The sequence below is a fragment of the Wyeomyia smithii genome, chromosome 2, assembly GCF_029784165.1.
Source record: "Wyeomyia smithii strain HCP4-BCI-WySm-NY-G18 chromosome 2, ASM2978416v1, whole genome shotgun sequence".
Taxonomy (NCBI): Eukaryota; Metazoa; Arthropoda; class Insecta; order Diptera; family Culicidae; genus Wyeomyia; species Wyeomyia smithii.
Window position 1 is genome coordinate 218,626,608 of NC_073695.1, and position 23,152 is coordinate 218,649,759.

The 23,152-nt window shown below is 38.7% G+C and overlaps 2 protein-coding genes across 2 annotated transcripts; one reads left to right on the forward strand and one right to left on the reverse strand.

The window, feature by feature from the left end:
- The first annotated feature begins 8,328 nt into the window (after positions 1-8,328).
- On the forward strand, positions 8,329-10,380 carry LOC129722603 (uncharacterized). Its single transcript, XM_055676195.1, has 3 exons — positions 8,329-8,904; positions 8,968-9,226; positions 9,290-10,380. Exons 1-3 carry the CDS (start codon positions 8,366-8,368, stop codon positions 9,584-9,586), a joined length of 1,095 nt encoding a protein of 364 aa, XP_055532170.1. The 5' UTR covers positions 8,329-8,365; the 3' UTR covers positions 9,587-10,380.
- Positions 10,381-10,432: 52 nt separating this feature from the next.
- Positions 10,433-12,056, reverse strand: LOC129723704 (uncharacterized). The gene is made up of 2 exons (XM_055678074.1): positions 11,197-12,056; positions 10,433-11,138 (listed from the first exon to the last, which is right to left on the reverse strand). The coding sequence occupies exons 1-2, from the start codon at positions 12,019-12,021 to the stop codon at positions 10,440-10,442; spliced, it is 1,524 nt and encodes a 507-aa protein (XP_055534049.1). The 5' UTR covers positions 12,022-12,056; the 3' UTR covers positions 10,433-10,439.
- Between the last annotated feature and the right edge of the window lie 11,096 nt (positions 12,057-23,152).

A 23,152-nucleotide genomic window follows, 5' to 3' on the forward strand; every position in this document is an offset into this window, starting at 1 on the left:
TTTTGAGTTGGTTAGCGAAACTGTTAGCGTCGCTAAAATTTTGGCCTTCGAAACCCTAATCGCTAATTCGCTAAATTTTGTAGAGAAGCGACAAAAGAACTATTCAAAAAATTGTGAATTGCTGATGGCGTACGTAAATTGCCTCGAAAAATGAACATACTTCACTGCGAAAGTTACTTTTGGAACGTTTGTTTCATTTAAACAACGTTCGATTGTCTTAATTGCTTAGAGTTTCTTTCTTTACGACACAAGTGCAAGTCAGTCTTTTTACCCTAGAATGGAGTTCCAGTTATCGTACAAGCCACAGGAGCATTTTGAAGAACAAGCTCAAGGTCTAGATTGAATTTTAGACACACCAAGAACTTTTGTAAATTGCAATGCGCTTGAAATTATGATAACTTTGGTTCTACTTTTTCGATTCAGATAATAATTAAACTTTTATGAAAACATTCCTAAAAGCATCTATTTTTAATGAAAGCTGAATAACTTTTGTTACTCCTTGTTTTTACAAAATCAAGTATAACCACCGTTTTGTGAACCTTTTATTGTAAATAGCTCTGAAAAATAATTGCTTTCGTTTGTTTTATTTTATTTATAAGTTAGCGATTAGCGATTAGCGAAAATTCCGCTAATTTGGGTTTAGCGTTTAGCGATTAGCGATTATCGAGCTAAATTTTCCGGTTAGCGGCTTAGCGATTAGCGTCGCTAAATTTTCGGTTAGCGGTGCCCCCCACTGCTGGTTCCCCATTTTTCATATTATGTTCGATTTTACCCCTTTCCAACCGAACCCACACAATTGTGTTAGTTAAAAATAACGGGTAACAGAACCTAAATCGAAACAATTCCTATATGAAAACACCTGCTTACTCCGGTTTTTTATTTTACCGTAGCAGCTGCGATGTTGACACTAGCGTTGTAAAGAGTAAAACAATGAATAGGACGTTCAAAAAGCGAGAGAGAAGGTTTTGTTTAAGTCACCTTCTGCCTACGCAATTATATGGGCCCGGTCGGTAAGGGTTACTCTGATTAATTATTTACCGATTCTCTAGTTGAAAATGTGGCTATCTGGCAAAAGATTGCACTCGAACGAAAAGATAGCATTGGAAACTTTTCTTTCTCTTTGGACAATTTATTATTAAATTAGAATTAAGTAAAAATTCCGAATGTCGCTTTTTAGTTTTAAAATAGTTTATTTGACACGGCACGATACAATTTATGTTTAACTGAGCCAAGTACATTTTTTTTTAATTCTAAATTAGCAGGGAAAAGAGGGAGGCACATTTTTTATATCTCGCGGCCGACTACTAGCTAGTGGGGATTTAAGGTGAGAGGAGGGGTGTTACAATTTTGTTTTTAACTATTTTATATTACAGAATGTATTCATTTGTACGTGGCTAACCAGTGATGTTCTATTTGAGCAATTTTGGTCTGAGGTGTCTGCGTAAACAAAGAGATGCCGAGTCTTCGTTTTAGTGTCTCCAGCCTGGTGTGTCATTTTTTTCAGTTTGTGACGGGAATTGTATTCTAACAAATAGATAAAAAAATCAAATTTTAATGCCAGCATTTTTTATAAACCCGTATAGCTGTGCCATGTACTGGAGATCACTGCTTCCCAGAATGTCTCTAACGGGTACGTTCGGTTGTTTTCCTCGAGCCCGAAGGGAATCTATAAGCTCCGACCTAACTCCACAGTATTCGGTACACGACCAAACAACATGCTCGATGTCATGGTAGCCATCGCCACAAACGCAGTGATTACTGTCTACAAGCCCTATACAAAAGAGATGCGTGTTTAACGTATAGTGATTGGACATAAGTCTGAACATCACGCGAATGAAGTCCCGACCTACATCCAACCCCTTGAACCATGCTTTCGTCGATACCTTAGGAAAAATGGAATGTAGCCACCGTCCCAGTTCATCTGAGTTCCATGATGATTGCCAACTGTTGAGTGTTCTCTGACGCAAAAGGCTATAAAATTCATCATAAGCAATTGGTCTTACATAAATACCGCCATCAATAGCACCCACCTTAGCTAAAGCGTCAGCCTTTTTCATTGCCCGGAATGGAACAATGAGAAGGGACCCACGCTAAGGTAACCCGGTAATTTTTATCTGTTAAAGCACTTAAAAACCGCCGTATTTTCCCCAGGAAATACGGGGTGTGCTTCACAGTCTTCATCGATCGCAGAGCCTCAATGGCACTGAGACTGTCTGTGAAGATGAAGTAATGGTCTATGGGCAGGGTTTCGATGATCCCAAGAGAGTACTGAATGGCAGCAAGTTCTGCGACGTACACGGAAGCAGGAGCATCGAGTTTGTAGGAGGCGGTAAAATATTCGTGGAAAACACCGAAGCCAGTGGACTCATCTAGGTTAGATCCGTCAGTGTAAAACATTTTATCACAACTAACGAGTTTGAACTTATTGGAAAAAATCTTAGGGATCTCTTGCGGTCGCAATTGATCCGGGATACCAATAATATCTTCTTTCATGGTGGTGTCGAAGAATATAGCATTATTAGAAGTATCTTAAAGTGCAACATTGGAGGAATCGTATGAAGAAGGATTAATATCTTGAGCCATATAGTCAAAATATAAAGTCATAAATCTGGATTGAGATTGAAGGTCGACCAACCTCTCGAAATTTTCAATTACTAATGGGTTCATAACTGTGCATCGAATTAGCAACCGGTAAGAGAGATTCCAAAAACGATGTTTCAACGGAAGAATACCCGCTAGCACTTCAAGACTCATCGTATGGGTCGACTGCATGCAACCTAGGACAATACGCAAACAACGATATTATGGGTATTCATGTCGAGCTCGTAAACAAATACCCAGCCGAAAAAATACTCACCTCCATTGACGAGTAATGGAAGATACACAGTTTACGGCTGGGTATTCGTATACGAGCTCGATGTGAGGCCCCCTATTGTATTCGTTCCAGTTTGATCAAATGTGTGTTTGCTGCGGAGCGGAAGCAGAAACACCCGTACTCAATTACAAACAATATCGTTGTTTGGTAAAGCCTTAGAAGGTCTCCTGGGTGGGCTCCCCACCAGGTTCCGGTAATCGTACGAAGGAAATTAATCCTCTGTTGGCATTTTCGTGTCAGATACCTAATATGGCAAGCCCAGGTGCATTTGGAGTCGAACCAGACCCCGAGATATTTAGCGACTAAAACCTGAGTGATTGTTTTACCCGTTAGCAGGAGCTGCAGCTGAGCTGGGTTATGCTTCCTAGAAAAAACGACCAGCTCAGTTTTCTCCGGAGAGAATTCGATACCCAGCTTAAGAGCCCATTCAGACAAATTGTCTAAGGTATCTTGCAATGGTCCTTGCAGATCGCTAGCTTCGCTTCCAGTAATGGATACAACGGGTGCATGAATTTGCAAGACATTTATCGATGTCATTGACGTAAAAATTATATAAGAGAGGGCTTAAACATGAGCCGAATCACCATGTGAGAAATACATATGCTTTTCTGACAACAAATTGAGCAAAAAATTATTCAAATTTGGTGAAAGTCCCTGCGAATGAAGTTTCTCGGTTAAAATTTCAACAGAGACAGAGTCAAAAGCCCCCTTAATGTCAAAGAATGCAGAAGCCATTTGCTCTTTTCGAGCAAAGGCGAGTTGAATTTCGGTAGAAAGCAACGCTAGGCAATCGTTCGTTCCTTTGCCCCGGCGAAAGCCAAATTGAATATCTGAAAGTAAACCATTTGTTTCGACCCAATTGTCTAACCGTAAGAGGATCATTTTCTCCATTAATTTCCGGAGGCAAGAGAGCATAGCAATCGGCCTATAAGAATTGTGATCAGAGGCGGGTTTTCCGAATTTTTGAATAGCAATGACTTTTACCTCCCTCCAGTCGTGCGGAACAATGTTTAGCTCAAGGAACTTGTTGAACAAGTCCAACAAGCGTCTTTTTGCAGAGTCGGGTAGATTCTTCAACAGGTTGAATTTTATTCTATCTAACCCTGGAGCCTTATTGTTGCACGACAGGAGAGCCATTGAAAATTCCAACATCAAAAATGGAGGCTCTTCCGTAGTTACTAATAACGCGTCGCGAAAGGTTTTCTGTTCAGGTACAGAGTCCGGACAGACCTTTTTGGCAAAATCGAGTATCCAGCAATCTGAATACTCCTCGCTTTCATACGAAACGTCACGGTTCCGCATGCGCCTGGCGGTATCCCAAAGAGTGCTCATCGCTGTTTCCCTCGACAACGCGTTTACGAACCGCCGCCAGTACCCGCGTTTTTTCGCCTTTACTAAGCTCTTCATCTGCCTGCCCAGTGCCTCGTACTTTCGAAGCAGGTTAACAGTGCCGTACTCCCGGTAGTCCTTATACGCCGCGGACCTTCGCGCGTACAGCTCAGAGCACTCTTTGTCCCACCATTTGTTGGGAGGGCGCTGTCTAATCGTTACCCGGGTATCGGTTTCGTCTGAGCTTGAGTCGCGGCGTCGATTATCAAACCAGCTAAGAACGCGTATTCTTCCTCCGGAGGAAGTTCCTCGTGAGTCTCGATAGATTGCGCTATAATAGACTCATAACACCCCCAATCAATATTACGTGTAAGGTCGTGGGAAATAATGATTGGGTTCGGGGGAGTTGAACCATTAGCAATTGATATAACGATTGGAAGATGATCACTACCGTGGGGATCGTTGATTACTTTCCACTGGCAATCTAACGCTAGTGATGTCGAGCAGAGGGATAGGTCAAGCACGCTTTCACGTGCTGGAGGATTAGGTACACGTGTCGCTTCCCCAGTATTCAAAACTGTCATATTAAAGTCGTCGATCAAGTTACAGATTAAAGAAGATCGGTTGTCGTCGTACAGCGACCCCCATAGCGAACAGTGAGAGTTAAAATCTCCCAAAATCAAAAAAGGTGCGGGAAGCAATTCTGCTATATCAAGGAGTTGCTTCTGTTCAATCCGCGCGGATGGGGGAATATATAATGAAACAAGGCAAAGGTCTTTTCCATTTATATTCGTTTGAATGGCAACAACTTCAATATTCGAGATCGAGGGGAGGTCGATTCTGAAAAAAGAATAGCACTTTTTGATTCCTAAAAGTACCCCTCCACCGTGTGAGTCTCGATCTCGACGAATGATGTTGAAATCGTGGAAATTAAGTTGGTCATTTGAATTGAGCAAAGTTTCACAGAGCGCGAATGCATCACAATTGTATGTGTTTATCAAATGTGAAAATAAATCGAATTTGGGGATGATACTTCTACAGTTCCACTGTAACACAGTGACAAAATTCCTAACCTCTTTCGACGTATTAGTCATCGAAAGATACGATAGCTGAAATGAGGGGCCAAGTTGCTGCTAGTTGCTTCAAAAAGGTTTTCATTGTAGGAAGAAGGGCAAGAAAAACATTTTGTAGGGGATCTGGTATGATGAATGTTTTAAATATCCAGTCCACAATATCAGAGAATTTTATGAACCCTGTTTCTTTTTTATCTTCTGATCGAGAAATGGGTGCACGAGGGGTTTTTGGTGCCCCAGGAAGCGGTGGGTACTCCTGGTTTGATTTGAAATTAAAACCGGGGGGCACTTGCTTCGGTTTTTCTTCACCGCTTCCTTTTTGTGTTGTCTTATTGGTCATTCCGCTAGGGGTTATCTTACGACCTTTGCGAGAAAGATTAGGAGAGTTGAGCATTCTCCTCTTCCTAGATCCCTCTGGCAAGGCATAAGAACACCCTTCGACTGGATTGTCAGATGTACCCTCATCGGTTGGCAAAAAGGAAAAGATGTTTCCTGTCGAGGGTGGCTCAGCCCTCTTAAGCATTTCTTCAAAAGAGCGCTTTGATCGTTCCTTAAAGGAACGCTTAATTTTTTCCTCGCGCTGTTTGTACGCGGGACACGCCGAAAGGTCATGCCGAGTTCCCTCGCAGTAAAGTATCCTCACTGCAGTATCCTCACTGCAAGCAGTCTCAGCATGATTGCCTCCGCACTTGCTGCAGCGTGCCTTGTTGCAGCAGTAGGTGGCTGTATGACCTAACTGCTTGCAGTTTAGGCAATGCATGACCCGCGGTACGAACAGGCGTACAGGCAGACGAACCCTGTCCAAAAATCGACTTTAATTTTTTATAACTTTTGTTGTTGTTAATCAATTGCTGAAATTGTATGTACTTCACTAGATAATCTGATGAAGAAGCTACAGTTAAAATTTCAAGTCAATCGGATGTAAACTTTTTCAGTTCTACTGCTCGCCGATTTTGAAAACATGGTTTTGAGAAAAATGCGTTTAAAGTTTCAAACTTCTATAAAATTTAATCTGATGTAAGGCGGCGCCTAGCCTCTTTCGCGATGTCTGATCCCACGCAAAACTCAATCCTGTCACTCATATTCAAGTTTTTTTGAATATAACTCACAGTTAAAAAGTATGGAAAAACTCAGACAAAGAACGTACACACCGAGAAGGGCTGATCGACTAAACCAGTGGTTTTCAACCTTCTTCAGTTCATGCACCCCCTTTTGATAATTTATACAAGCTTCCCCCCCCCCCCCCCCCCTATCGGCACTATGAAAGAAAAGCTGGAGTAATTAAAAAATATAAGGCTTTTAAACTTTAATTTTTAACAGGTTTCAAGCAGGAGCAGGAGAACACCAATACACGGGCATACAATTCAGCATCTCTTTTGAAGGTGTGTGTGACGCCAACAAGCACATTTGACGTATGAATGCCTATAGAGCAAAATAATGCGCATAAAACTGCTGCATTGTTTTTTTGCGAGGTAATTCATTGGACACTGAAAAAAAAAATGTCGCACCACCGTCAATCACGAAAGCGCATTACATGTGAAATTTTTCCACTCGCAATTTCCCCGCTGCAACGGTCAAATTTCTCCCCTAGGGGGGAATTCCCCCCGGTTGAAAACCGCTGGACTAAACAAAGGTAAATTGTGAGTATACACGTGCTGTAAAGACGCTGTAACGGTCGAAACTTGATCCAGCGACCTCTATACTTCAAATTTTAAATACGATATCGATCATAGGTAACTTCTACTAGTATACGAAGCCTCGAAATAAAAAAAAAACGAGCATCAACAAAATAAACAAAAAATGTTATTTTGGAGCATAAAAGTTTATCGGTAAAAATTGATTTAAACGTATTTTGAGTTTAGATCAGTATTTGGGCGATGTAGATTTTGATTCTAGGATAGTTTTAGCATGATTTAAGCCAATAAAAAAACGACAAGAAAAAAAAATTTTTTTGGTGGATATTACCCCTTAAAGCATATATTACAGATTAAAAAGGCGAGCAAGGCCAGGGTTGACTTTTAATAAAAGCCGCGAAGAAAACCGGAAAGGATGAATGACTTGCTGCGTTCTATGACCTAAATTTTTTTTCACCGAAAATGTCCGGGGTCCGGAGAGCATTACCCGGTCCGTTCCGAAGTCCGGATGGCTCCGTTCCGGTCCGGTCCGGAAAATAATCGGACTTTGAAGGTTTCGGTCCGATCGGGCTTCGGACCGGACTTTTACCGGACCATACCCGGTCCGATGTCGAACACTAGTTTACATGTTGAATGAGATGAATATATGGGCTGATATGAATAATGGAGCAGTTCCCCTATCTGGCAAAAGATTGCACTCGAATGAAAAGATAGCTTTGGAAACATGCTTTTCTCTTTGGACAATTTATTATTAAATTAAAATTTGGTAAAAATTCCGAATGTCGCTTTTACAAGATGTAAGTTACATCCATTACTTGAAATGAATGAATAAATTTTGCTTCGGTTTACACATTGTAAATTGTTTTCTGAAAATGCACAGGTACTGACGTTATTCGGCTGCATTAAAAAAAACTGTACTAGTTTTCCCGACTGGTTTAGGTTTATATAAATACTTACATAGATACTATTCAACACGTTTTAGCTTGAATAAAAATTGTACATTTTCAACCGTAGTATTTTGTAAATCCGTGGAAAATGTGAAATTTTGAATTTCAACGTACATACACGTTCCTATGTGGGGATAATCCGGTTTATATGACGATAGAATATTATTCCAATGTTTTTCTGTTGTATGAATATAAGCATAAGATACAGAATGAAGATTGAAAAAGAGAATACCTATGAAAAATAATAATAATGAGGAATCTGAAACAGAGCTATTCTAAGTGCCACAATATGTAATCTATGTTGAAAAGAAAGACATCCTGTTAGGTATACTAACGCTTTTCTCGTAATTACACTGCACAATAATAACCGGTCTTATCAGCTTTCATAAACAGTTATCTCACCACCAATGAAGCGAATTAATCTTTTGCTTCACAAATAAACGCAGCCTGTCACTCAGTCTGTGTCTGGTAGTGAAGACGTAACTGTCCATTTAAAATCATTTCCCGATGGCCCTGGTGTCTGTACGAGATTTTGAGAAGCGCGCTTCGGAAATTATTCCACTACATGCACTAGATTACTATCGAAGCGGAGCCGGAGATGAACTGTCCCTCCGGCTGAACCGCATCTGCTTTGACCGGCTTAGGATTCGTCCACGTGTGTTGAACAGTGGTGCCTCGAGAGACATGACGGTCCGACTATTCGGCGATGAATATTCCATGCCAATCGGAATTTCACCAACGGCCATGCAGCGGATGGCACATCCTGAAGGGGAAGTGGCCAATGCAAAAGCCGCTGCAAGTCGGGGTGTCGCATTCACACTCAGCACGATTGCCACTAGTTCGATCGAGCAAGTCGCTGCCGGAACACCGAAATCACCCAAGTGGTTCCAGTTGTACATTTATAAGGACCGTAAGCTAACTGAAAGTTTGGTGCGCCGTGCGGAAAAAGCAGGTTTCAAGGCCGTCGTTTTGACGGTCGATGCTCCGATGTTTGGACTTAGACGACCGGATATGCGAAACAAATTTTCACTGGCACCTCATTTGATGTGACCATAAGTTTCCGTTATAGCTTTTTCGTACTTATCCCAAAATGCACATCTCGATTGCAGATTGGCTAATTTCGAAGGTCGCCAAGCAACCGGTGTTCAGAGTCAGGGCGGATCCGGTATCAACGAATACATTAGAGAACAGCTAGATCCGACGCTGTGCTGGGATGACGTCAAATGGTTGGTGAATTTCACCAAGCTGCCGGTGGTTGTGAAAGGCATACTAACCAAGGAGGATGCTCTTATCGCGGTTGACTTAGGTGTACAGGGCATCTGGGTGTCCAATCACGGCGCCAGGCAGCTGGATTCCGTACCAGCTTCGGTGAGTTTTTTAGTTGGAAATGCTGGAATATACAGTATAAGGTATTGAACTGTTTTTATCTAGATCGAAGTTCTGCCGGAAATTGTAGCTGCCGTGGGTGACCGCACCACAGTTGTCATTGATGGCGGCGTCACCGAAGGCACCGATGTATTCAAAGCGATTGCCCTTGGCGCCAAGATGGTACTCTTCGGTAGACCCGCCATCTGGGGATTGGCAGTCGATGGGCAACAAGGAGTTGAACAAATTCTAGACATTCTGAGAAAAGAGCTAGATCTAGCGATGGCTTTCGCTGGGTGTCAAAGTGTGGCTGACATCTCGAAAAATCACGTAGTGCACGAGTCGTACTATGCTAAGCTATAGGGAGATGTTGATTGCATATTGAATAATATTTGAATATTCCCAGTTAAAATTTACAGCAGAAATCATAATAAAATTGATTTAAATTTAGTGAACAATGATTCTCACTAAACACTCAATTCAAATATACTCAAATAATAATATTCAAGCCAGAAATTGAAATTGAATTGAGTGTTGTCATATTTTTATTAGTATAATTTGCTTACTAAACGATTATAATTTTCATTGTGTGTTATTCACTACAACAAAATTAAAACTCAGAGAAACTAAACCTTTTTTGGCACCATAACTTAATAATCCCATTTTACATACCTATAAGTACACGCAATCTCAGGATTGCAAAAATTTACGGTACAAAATAAATATCCGTGACAATTTTTTCTTTAACTTCTAGTGAACTGCATTTGGCAACTAATGAATTATAGTAAACGTAATCACACAAACATACAGTAAATGCAATTACGCAAAAATACACGGAAATTATGTGTAGCGACACAGGACGGTGTTCAAACTTGAAGGGCTGTATATTTTGGGGGAGTCGAAAAAAACGAAAAAACTTTTTTTGTATGTAAAGTAGGCGCAAAAAGACTCAAAGCTTGATTGGATTTGAACACACGACGACTGGTATCTTAGAGGTTACTGCTTACTTATACATCTGAGAAAAGCAACACTTGAATGTCGAGAGAGTTGAGATAGTTTTAAACTAATAAAAATCATTACAGCACCATTTGAGTAATATAAATGTTGAGAAACAATAAAGACGCTCGGAATAATTAATAAACAGATACCCAACTCAAAACTCACAGCACAACTCATTTGAATATATTTTTATTTTCGATTCAAGCTTGCTATAATCTCACAATATGCGACGACAATCTTCATTGGATTTCCTAATACTGATCAAATTTTGCATTGAAGATGCTCGATTCCTACTCTGCCTAACTCTGCCTTGGCGTGCTATTAAATCGGCTCTCACGTTGCGCTGGAAAACCTTCGCCAACTCCGGTACTACCCGCACCTCTCTCGTAGCTCGCTGAGGAATCCGTAAAACTTCAACGTTACCATTCACTGTCTTACACCATTCATTGGTTTCTATACCGCAATCGTCTACCCCATCAACTCTGGGAGGTTTCGCCAGACCATCTTCACCAGTAGGTACCAAATTTTCCTCCAGTTCCCGCGTAAGTTTTCCGACCACTGTCCTCACGCCACCTTGAATGTCAACTCGATCATCGGCTGGTCTAATTGGAAGACCCTTTCGAGGCCTTAGGTATTCTGACTCGAAGCGTACATGGTTTTCACAAATCTGCTCGAGAGTTTGACAGCCAGCCATCGCCATCACTGAATCCAGTTCCAATTTTAATAAATCCAACACATCCTCAACACCTCTCTGACCATTAACAGCCAGACCCCAAATAGCTGCACGGCCTATAAAAACAACTTTCGCACCAAGCGCTAGAGCCTTGAACACGTCTGTGCCTTCAGTTATACCTCCGTCAATCATTACAGGTAGCCGATTTCCAACTGCTTCTACGATTTCTGATAGAACCTCGATCTGCAAGTATAAAATAGTTTACCAGTATTCAAAAACTAAGAAAGAGATTTTATATTACAGTAGCTGGAGCAGAATCTAGCTGCCGTCCACCATAATTCGAAACTAAAATTCCATGCGCTCCCATATCAGCCACCATACAAGCGTCCTCCTTTGTCAATATACCTTTCACAACCACTGGAAGGCAGGTTATACCCAACAACCATCGAAGGGAGTCCCATCCAACGGTGGCATCGAACTGATTTTTCACATATTCCGAGATATTCTTAGTACAAACATTGTTATACGGTGGGCAAAAATTAGCATACGTAACCTTAGACGGTAAAACTGTTGGACTTCTCATTTCCGTTCTTCTCAGCCCCAACACAGGGGTATCAACCGTCACTACAAGGGCACGATAACGAGCGCGCTCCGCGCGTCGTACCATATTTTCCAACAGTTCTCGATCCTTAAAGATGAACAACTGAAACCACTTCGGGTGGTTCGGTATCACATCTGCGATTTCCTCGAGCGACACACTGGACAAAGCGCTCAACACAAACGGTACTCCCATAGTTCTTGCCGCCTTGGCCATAGCCTTCTCGCAATCGTTGTGCACTAATTTTTGTAAGGCCACCGGGCCAATCCCAACCGGCATTCTGTAGCACAAACCCAACAGTTCTACCGCCAGACTTCGGTTACCGACACGCGCCAAGCAGCGCGGTCTAATCCGAATCTTCTCGTAGCGAGCCGCGTTCAAGCGCGACGTCAGCTCGGCACCGGCACCACTACGGAAGAAATCAAGAGCGTTCCGGTCGAGTAACTCGGCTGCACGTGATTCATACTCGGCCACCGAGGCAAGCTCACGGAATCGACGATCATTGCGTCGGAACAACGCGTCGAACATTACTTTTTGAACTGCTTGGTATTCTAATTGTAGAATTCACTTGTTAGGCTCCGGATATTGATTGATTACTGAGTCGGACGATACGGTAACGGAGCTTATATAACTTCCGAGTGGCACTATTGGCGTGCAATCCTTGAACGGATCAAGTAGTTACTTTGAAATTAGCTTACTGTAGAAAAATAGTATTTTTTCTGATTATAGCATCTGAACCATTTTCTTCTCTAAGTACAATCTATGAGGTTGATATTGACTAACCCAGAAGCTATTTTGGAGATCTAGATTATAAATTCTCACAACAAAATTCTAGTTAGCGTCTGTCTATCAAGAAGGTTTATTTTATGTGAAGAGATTAATGTTCAGCAGTCTGAGCGATCGTTTTGTTTTGAATTAATAACCTGTAGGCTGATCAGATTTTCTCGGGGAGAAAATGAGTTCAAAATAACGGGACGCTTGGGAAAATTCAATGTTGAAACATTTTGATAACCTTTGCATTGGATGCTAAGAATGTGCGTGGAAAGTGCGTCTGAAGAATCTAAAGCGCTTGGTTAAAACATACTTTTGGTTAGAGAGAAAAACAGTGCATATGCTAATTTTTTGTTGACGTGATTTATTCATGATAATATGTTTAGGTAAAGGGACCAAAACTAAATTGAAGCTAACGAAATGTTTATTTTAAATATTTATGATTTTTATCTTTATAATCATTTCATTTCAATCTGATTTGTTTGTAACTTTTTCCTAAAGTATGGGTCCGAATTCGTGGAGCGGATCACTAAAAATCGCGATGTCTAATTTTTTCAAATATGTATTAAAAACTTCAAGAATTTCACCCGAGAAGTTGATTTTAAAATTTTTATTGAATTTGGTAAGCTTTCAAGTTGTAATTGTCATTTGAAATTTAGGTCAATATTCTTTTTAAATAGACATATCTCAAAATATATTGCATCGAATTTGATGAAATTTTTACAGCGGACGTATTTTAAGTTGTAGTTTATGAACATTTTTTTTTGTGAAAAAAAATTTTTTTTTTCAATAGTAACTATTGAAAACAATATGTTGAAAAAGTATGTTCTGGGGCACTGAAAAAACTGAAAATTACAAGTATTTTTGACAAAATTTCGAAACTTTCCTGAAAATATCGAGTTGGTGTTATTTTTTGTTCAAAAGATATGGGCTTTTAAAGTTTGTGCCGCTACGCATTTTCAAGCGAGAATCGCTCCCGAACCCAGCTTTCTTTAGTTCTCATAGGGGAACTGCTCCATTATTCATCTCAGCCCGTATATTCAATATTCATCTCATTCAACATGTAAACACAATTGAAAACAGGAAAAAACGCATATTTTCTTCTTAAACCAATCTGCTAATCCATGGAATGGATTCTTCTTAGTTCACTTCAGATTCCTTATAAAGTATAATCCCACTTAAAAGCACTAAATTTGATATTATAATCGGGCATCTGCACTCGAAAACTCATTTAATTCAATCACCTACCTCAGAAAACAAAATCCACGCATCGTTCTATACGGCTACAACGGGACTCGTTCAGCAGCCAACCAAAGTTTTTCCATCACTAGCGAACCACTTTTTATTTTAATTACTAAACAAAATCACTCACTACACTAAGAATACTTTAATCTTCGAAATGTTCATCTCAAATTTCCTAAAACAAGCTTGAATTAGCAGAAATATATGAGATGAATTTCTACAATTCCTAAATTTCAACTGTATGTATTTTCATCTGTTTTCACTGCGTTAAAGAAAATCATGAGTTGACAAATCAGTTTCTGTTGATACGAAAAAATCATACTGAAAATGTTGAATTCTTCCTACATAATTGACATAAATCTACAGCACTGTAGTGGTTACCTAGGTTACCATTTTTGCAAGTAAACAACTACAGCGGATATCTAGGTAACCGACTACGACGGTCTGCGGCTACGTTCACGTTCACGTTCACGGTTCACGATAATGTGTATAATTCATGATTAAGAGTGTGATAAATATGGGGGCGTCGTGAGATGAATAATTGAGCAGTGATTTGAGATGGATATGGAAGCATTGTGAAAAATGGTATGCTTTACAAAATTCAGGATAAATCTAGCTAATTTTACTAAATATACAATGCTAAACGATTCCATAAGGGTACGTAAGCATATTAGCTTATTTGTTCAGTGATTTCGTGAAAATTTGATGTTTAATCCGTGCATTCTTTGTGAATATCGGCTTAATGAGATGAATAAAGGAGCAGTTCCCCTACCTAAAAGTGAACCATAATGACTAAAAATAATAGCATGGGCAATCTTACCCCACTCTGGTGCATGCTGTACGGTTGTCCCCTAACTAAATTTTGCATGGTTTTTTCAGTAAAGTGTGTAGGTAGACTTGCGAGTTGTTAGTGGCATAAAGTATACTGTCTTCATCATAAAGCTGGGTAACAGACTAAGCATATTCTGACCATTTTGCGGTTAGAAATCATTCTTATTAAACTTAGTTTACAAACCTTACAGAGTTTTTGCAGATAACTGAAAATTTGATTGTCAATAGTAGTACTGCTCGCTCGCTTCTCGTTTGAAAATGCGTATCGGCACCAACTTTGAAACTCCATAACTCTTGGAGAAAAAATAACACCAACTTGAAACTTTCAAGAATGTTTCAAAATTTTGTCACAAACAATTGTGTTTTTTTCTAATTTTTCAGAGCTCCAGAACATACTTTTTCAACAAATTGTTTTCAATTGTTACTATTGAAAAAATATTTTTTTCTCCAAACAAAATATTTTTGTAAACTGCAACTCAGGATACATCCGCTGTGAAAATCTCATCAAATTCAATGCAATATTTTTTTAGATATGTCTATTTTAAAAGAATATTGACCTAAATTTCAAATGACAATTACAACTTGAAAAAATACTCAAATTCGCGGGGGCCTAGCATGGTTGGTAACGTCTCCGCCAACCACGCTCGACGCCTGGGTTCGAATCCCACCGCCGACATTATTAGGAATATTTTTGTAATTGCTAGGGTAACGGGGGTATTTTGGCCAGCTTTGGGAACTGATCGCACAATTTATAAAAACAATTACAATTTTTCAACATAGAAACTTACTATATCATACCATTGTTAAGAGCTAAGTGTTTATTATACAATACATCGTTCAACAATGCAATATATTGAAAAATATCCTAGAAATATCGAAATTTCTACGAAGTACTAAAAACATATTTTGGTCCACCAAATTTTTATTTTGGTTCATCTCTATACTTAGAGCCGTGTATGGAAACCATTCGGATTATTTATGTTTTAGATCATCATCGGTATTTTTAGAGCAGAAACAGTGGGTTTGAGGAGGACATCCTTCTGCTGTTATTTTTTTGTGAGTTTTAGGCATCTAAAAATGAAAAGATAAGGTTTATAGCGTTTTGACAGGCATTTTCAGCCAATTTCATATCGTTAAATGTGATAAATTAAGAAGTAATTACCTGTAAATTGTCACAAGCTGTTTCTTTGTTCAGCGCGGAACGGCCGAATGGTAAACAAAGAGCTGTCAAAACTTGGCATGGCCAAAATATGTTCGCTTTAGAAAGAGACTAACACATTTCGGCCATGCCTTAAATTACTGTTTTAACTTTTTCCAACTTGTTAGAGTATGCAAACTGTTTCTATGATATTTGCTTTGAATTGCTTTAAAAGCATACATATTTGTTACAATAGCTTCCAGACGTTGACTGTATATTATTACTTCCTCTTGGTTTTGGGTTGACTCAGCCATGACTTTGAATAAGTATGAATTAATTCCAAAATAATGCTTGGTAGAGTCAGTTTTTTGACGAAAATTATAGTGTAGTTTGATTCTGAGTGTGTTATTTCAATGATGCATGCATAGTTTTCTAATATTCATTTAATTTATCAGATAAAATGCGTGAAACGTTAAGTAGGCCAAAATACCCCCGTTACCCTATGTAGGTATTTATTATAAATAAAAAAGTTAATAATAAATAAAATTTATAATAAATAAAATAAATAAAAAAGACCGCAGGGGGGGGGGGCTGCGAGGGGTATAAAAACTGATCGAAACACGACCACGTGGTTTAGGAACGGCCCCTTATGACTGTTTTACAAGGATTGCCGTTTAGTCCTTCCAGATTACCTCTTGCTGTTTTTTTCGTTAAAGTTGATCTACCTAATTTGGCTGTGATAAACCGGTTTGCAAATATAACAAGTGTTCAATTTGAGTTGCACATGTCAAAACCACGGTTTTGCAAAACATTGTTTGTAGATGCGTGGAAAGCATTGTTGAATGCTCCCTCAATGTCTAGAAAAGCAGCCAGTGAGATTTCTTTAACATTAAAAGACTTTTCTAGTTTTGAAACCAACGTGTGAGATGTGAGATTTTTGACCCCCTCCTCCCCCATCGTAGCAAAGCAAAGCAAAGCCTTGGTGCTACATTCCGATTCGGAACTCGACCTACTGTTTATTTATACACAGACTTCGCATCCGACTGTTAAGTGTACAGGACAATTACGGGGCTAGCGCTACGATCCTACTGACACTAACAGTCTCTCTCGATCCGAAACTCGAACCTAAGGCGACTGGCTTGTTAGGCCAGCATCGTACCTCGAGACAAGCTGGGAGATATCCCATCGTAGCATTTCTTCACAAAGTCAGACCCCCTCTAGATAATGAAGTAGCTTTATAACAACCCCCCCCCCCCCTCCCATGACATTTTTTTTTTTTGCAAATTTTACTATCAACAAAAAAAACATTGTATTATATGTCGAGTTCGTTTTTACGGCAAGCGTCCCGGACTACGCTTTGCAGCTGAAAAAAAAAACACTTTCCGAGCAGTTGCAATGGTGTGCGTAATACCAGAGGTAACTGTCACTTTTGTTTTGGTCTTTATCGCTATTCTCGCCAAACATGTGAAAAGGGCCCATGTGCCATATGTAAACAAGCCACAGTTTCACGTTTTTCAATAAATACAAGTTTAATCTACCCGTACAAATAAGATTGTTTGATTAAGAGTAAATTCTTTTATCAATAAAGCTTATTGGTAAGCGCAGATTTCGCTTGTATTAATCAAAAAACGGGAAAATTTGGCTTGTTTACATATGGCACATGGGCCCTTTTCACATGTTTGGCGAGTATTGTCTTTTATCGCATTTGTGCTACTGTACGAAAAATTTGCCAATTTACTGGAAAATGACAAAATAACAAAATAAAATAGATAAATTCAACCTGATGTTTGACACGCGATGAAAGATAATCAAAGCAAACCGATTTTGACACATTTTTTTTTATTTTGACACATAAGTGTGAATGTGTTGGTGTCTTCAAAACTGCACTCTATTTCTTGCGCGGACTGTCCGGGACAAAAAAAGGGTAGCCCGGGATAGTCCGGAAAATGTGAAAAAAACAGTGATAGGACAAAGTGTAGTCCGCGGGGTAGCTACACCGCAAAAACGAAAACGACAATAGATAATCAAGAAAAGACAAGAAAGTAATAAAAATAACCCTGAAAAAAAAAACATGAAAAACAACAATAGCGCAGACTAGTCTGGGGGCCAATAGCGGTGTTGATCAACTAGATTAGTTGAGAAAATTTATTACAGAAAAATACCTTTACCTCAACTGCCGGTGTAGCACACATGGCACATGAATATTGATGATTTTGTATTTTCTCGTTTGGCGCTGGAACTAAAAGTAAAATGTAAATGTAAACCTTGAATTCAGAGATCAGTGTAAAAAAATGCGGTTATTTAAATAGCCGCGTATAGACCGTTACGATAATTATAAATACACTTACGATTAACCGTCATTTCAAATAACGTGCAGTATTCAACCAAACGTTGGCTGCGTCCTGTTGTTTACATCCAAAAGAAACAGATGCTGTCATTTTTTTAACATTTAGTGCGAAATTTTGAAAATGCGTGGCCTTTCTCCCGAGCAAAGAAAGCGAATTGTGCACAAATGGGGCACCGTGAGTGGTCTTTCTATAAGAAAATTAGCCAGAGAAAAAGGTATAAGTGTCGGAGCAGTTCAAACCGCATTGAGGAAATATTGTGCAGAGTGCACATTTATTTTTATAGGGGGGGAGTTTGTAATGATTTATTTATGTACTAAAATATCTACTCAGAATTAGTATTGTGTGTTCTGCCACAAATGGTGACATTTCAACACTATTATATATATTTGTACGCTTTTTGGTATTATTGAATGTTATTAGCTTTCGCAGTTAAGATAATGTAATTGTAGGAAAATTATTAAAACTACTTGTCAAGAAAAAAAAAGGAATAAAACAAAACTTAAAATAAACTTTAAACTATCTTACTAACTATAAAGTGAGCTAATCGTTGCAATTGAGGATTGCAACGATTTTTGTCGGAATTTGTTGATAATTTGGCTTGACATATTTTCTAATGTTTCTACATTAGTGAGCCTATGTAGCTCGTTCGTGCTAAACCAGGAAGGACGCTTCAAAATCATTTTCAAAAGTTTATTCTGAATCCTTTGAAGTGTCTTCTTCCTGGTTGCACAACAACTTGTCCAGATGGGAACTGCATATAACATTGCAGGTCTGAATATTTGTTTGTAAATTAACAGTTTATTCTTGAGACAAAGTCTAGAATTCCTGTTGATAAGAGGATATAAACATTTGATATACTTATTGCACTTTGACTGGATATTTTCAATGTGCTCCTTGAAAATAAGATTCTCATCATAAATTAGCCCTAAGTATTTAACTTGATCAGACCAATTTAAGACCACACCGTTCATCTTGATAGCGTGGTTATGGGTGGGTTTGAGAAATGAAACTCTTGGCTTATGAGGAAAAATAATTAACTGTGTTCTTGAAGCATTAGGGGAAATCTGCCATTTTTGTAAGTATGAAGAAAATATATCTAAACTTTTTTGAAGCCGACTGCATATAACACGAAGGCTTTTTCCTTTTGCGGAAATGCTTGTATCGTCACAAAACAGAGATTTCTCACAACCTGGTGGTAAATCAGGAAGATCAGAAGTAAAAATGTTATATAAGATTGGGCCCAAGATACTCCCCTGAGGCACACCAGCTCTAACAGGCAATCTATTAGATTTACCATTTAGATAGTTAACCTGGAGAGTGCGGTCCGTTAAATAACTTTGTATCATTTTTGTGAGGTAAAGCGGAAAACTGAAATTTGACATTTTAGCTATTAAACCTTTATGCCAAACACTGTCGAATGCCTTTTCTATATCTAGCAGAGCAGCTCCAGTCGAATAGCCTTCAGATTTATTAGTTCGAATCATATTTGATACTCTAAGTAACTGATGAGTAGTGGAATGCCCATGGCGAAAACCAAACTGCTCATTTGCAAAAATTGAGTTCTCATTAATATGTGTTAACATTCTATTAAGAATTATTCTTTCAAAAAGTTTGCTAATAGAGGAAAGTAAACTAATTGGTCGATAACTTGATGCCTCAGATGGATTCTTTCCGGGTTTTAAAATTGGAGTGACTTTGGCATTTTTCCATTTCGTAGGAAAATGTGCTAGTGTAAAGCATCTGTTAAAAATTTTTACCAAGAAATTTAAAGAGTTTTCGGGAAGTCTTTTGATGAGGATATAGAAAATCCCACCTCTCCTGGTGCTTTCATGTTTTTTAATTTTTTGAGAATGGTTCGCACCTCATTCAAGTTTGTCTCCAATACCTCTTCGGAAAGAAATTCTTGGCAGTAGGTCCGGGATCAACTCAATTATAGGTCCAGTGTGCGTTCAATCATAGGTCACGTGCGTTTCGTTTTTTCGGTGTTACATCATCAAACAGAATGAGTTCGGAACCCGTTTTTATTTTCGCGGTGAATATAATTATTTCATAGGCACGATATTAGTTGTTATGAACCCGGTGCTCGAAATCAGCGCATCGTTTACCAAAACGAACCCAGCTGCAAACCCTTCCCTCACCTCCAACATCCCAGTGATTTCTCGTGGAAGTGCAGAGGTGTTCTCGGCTTCCAACAAAGCGAGTATCACGTCAACATGTTCCTATACATACTCCTTCTTTGACCTGCATTCGGATGCGGCCGGCGCTGGTATTGCCTAATATAAAGATTAAGGTCACCAGTTTTAACACATTGAGGATGAATGTTAATCCCAAACATCATCCGCTGGTTCTCTGTGTTATTACAGCTGATCTGGCAATAACGGAGTAGCAACCGCGGGCGGTCAATCATGCTCATGCTCATGCTCAATACCTCTTCGGAAAGAAATTCTTGGGTGGTGATCTGAACATACTTTTGGTTTACTTCATTTTCAATAGGACTTACTACGTTCAAATTGGAGTTATGAACACTCTCAAACTGCTGAGCAAGTTTTTGAGATTTTTGTTCATTCGTTAGAAAAATGCAATCACCGTCTTTAAGGACTGGAATGGGCTTCGAGGGTTTCTTAAGAACCTTCGAAAGCTTCCAGAAAGGTTTTGAATAAGGTTTTAGTTGTTCAACTTCTCTCATGAAATTCTCATTTCGCAAGAGAGTGAATTTATGTTTAATTTCCTTTTGTAATTCTTGAAAAATAATTTTCAAAGCAGGATCACGAGATCTTTGGTATTGACGTCTCCGTATGTTCTTCAAACGTATAAGAAGTTGAAGTTCACTGTCAATAATTGGTGCATTAAATTTCACTCTTGCCTTAGGAACTGATAAATTCCGGGCATTAAGCATTAAGCTGCTAATATTTTCTAATGCTCTGTCAACGTCAGCACTATTTTGTGAAATAATATCATCATTCAAATTTTCCTCGATCGTAGAACGATATCTATCCCAATTAGTCTTGTGATAATTTAACACAGATCTAGTGGGATTTGAAATAGTTTCATGGGAAATAGAAAATGTTATGGGAAGATGATCAGAATCAAAGTCAGCATGAGTTAATAAATCACTGCATGAATAGCTTTGATTTGTTAGTACCAAATCAATTGTAGATGGATTCCTAATAGAAGAATAACATGTAGGACCATTTGGAAATGAAACTGAATAAAATCCAGCTGAGCAATCATTAAACAATATTTTCCCATTGGAATTGCTTTGAGCATTATTCCAAGATCGATGTTTCGCATTAAAATTACCGATGATTAAAAATTTAGATTTATTTCTTGTGAGTTTTTGCAAATCTCCCTTGAAATAATTTTTTCGCTCACCAGTGCATTGAAAAGGCAAATACACTGCGGCTATAAATAAAATGCCAATACTTGTTTCAATTTCAATTCCCAAACTCTCGAAAACTTTGGTTACAAGATGGGGTAAAACACGATGTTTTATTCGACGGTGGATAACTATTGCAACTCCACCACCGGCAACATCAATTCTATCAAACCTATGAACCATATAATTTGGGTTCTTTTTTAGTTTAATATTTGGCTTTTAAAGCGTTTCAGTCACAACTGCAATATGCACATCGTGGACTGTTAAAAAATTGAAAAATTCATCCCCCTTCGCTTTTAAAGAGCATTCCAATTAAGAAAATTTACAGCATTATTTAAAATCATTGCTGAATTTCAATTTCATAACAATATTAGTTGTAAATTTTATACCTTCTTGAACAGCCTCGTACATCGAGTTACAGTTCAACAAAACGGACATTAGCTGCAGCATGGATTGTTGTAGGTATTCAATCTTTTCTGGAGTTGGATTACCTAAATCAATACTGGCTGACTTTTCAGCACCAAACACGAATGGTTTGTTACTGTTTGAATTTGAAATATTACCTGAAAGGACACTGGCATATGAACAGCCTGGTGTTACCTGAACAGGATTATTTTTCTGAAATTTGTTATCTGAATTTAAATTATTACCTACAGACACACCTGCTAATGAAAGTGCTGGTGGTGCCTGAACAGTACTGAAAGTCTTTTGATTACCCACATCGACAACAGGTTGTTCAGAATTCCTACGTTGTCTAGAAGCAATAATTTTTGACCTTACAGGACAATTAAAGAAATTAGATTTGTGATTTCCCCCACAATTTACACATTTGAAACTATTAGTGATCTCTTACACGGGGCAGATATCTTTCGTGTGACTAGTGTCACCACAAATCATACATTTTGCAGCCATATGGCAGTTTCGAGTTCCATGACCATAGGCTTGACAATTCCGACATTGCGTAAGATTATGGATTCCTCCATGTCTCTTGAAATTTTCCCACTTTATTCGCACGTTGAATAAAACACGTGCTTTTTCCAAACATTTTAAATTATGTACTTTGGTACGATCAAAATGTACCAAGTAATTTTCCTGGTGTATTCCATTTTGAAAAATTTTGGCATTTGCCTTTCGTTTCATCAAAATTACTTGGTTGGGGGCAAAACCAAGTGATTCTGACAAACAATTTTTGATTTCATCAATACTTTGATCATTTGAGAGACCTTTCAACACAGCCTTAAACGGTCTCTCGTTTTTGGCATCAAAAGAGTAAAATTTATACATCTTTTCAGTCAAATACTGTAAAAGATGTTTATGGCCATCAAAAGATTCGGCCAAAATATGAATTTCGCCTTGGAGACCAATTTGAAAATTAACTTTCACATTCGATAGAAATGATGAAAGTTCTGATCGAAATGCTTTAAAGTTTGCTACAAATACCACAATAGGTGGAACTTTAACCTTCTTCATAACGGCTTTATGCTCAGTATGAGAAGTTTGGAATTCTAGGTCCCCAACAGAAGAAAGAATATCATACATGTTAGTCGAAATTTCAGTGTCACTTGGAGGAGATGCCTCACGTTTCCTTGATGCCGCATCAAAGCGATCTTTTTTTTTCAGGCATAACTGGACAACTTCACTACACTTTCACTTCACTATAGAATTTAAGAAGAAATATCTCAAACCAAATTAAATCACTAAACACTCGTTAACTTTAAAAACAAATTTATTACTTTGCCTTTCAACAGGTAGTCTTTTAAAAAGATTGCCTGTTGAAAGCGAAAAACAAAATTTTAATATCTCTCGGTAGTCTAAGACTTAGCCTCGAGCTGTTGGTAAAATGCGACCGTACTGTAGGACAGTTCAAGTCGATCTGAAGAGTGCACATTTGATGATGCCCCAAGACGTGGTAAAAAACCCGGGCCTGTTGATCCCACAATGGACAAAAAGGTT

Coding starts and splice junctions, on each gene's coding strand:
- LOC129722603 (XM_055676195.1), top strand. CDS start 8,366: ATGGCCCTGGTGTCTGTACGAGATTTTGAGAAGCGCGCTTCGGAAATT. Junction 8,905..8,967: donor TCACTGGCACCTCATTTGAT/GTGACCATAAGT, acceptor TCTCGATTGCAG/ATTGGCTAATTTCGAAGGTC. Junction 9,227..9,289: donor TGGATTCCGTACCAGCTTCG/GTGAGTTTTTTA, acceptor GTTTTTATCTAG/ATCGAAGTTCTGCCGGAAAT.
- LOC129723704 (XM_055678074.1), bottom strand. CDS start 12,021: ATGTTCGACGCGTTGTTCCGACGCAATGATCGTCGATTCCGTGAGCTT. Junction 11,139..11,196: donor TAGATTCTGCTCCAGCTACT/GTAATATAAAAT, acceptor TTATACTTGCAG/ATCGAGGTTCTATCAGAAAT.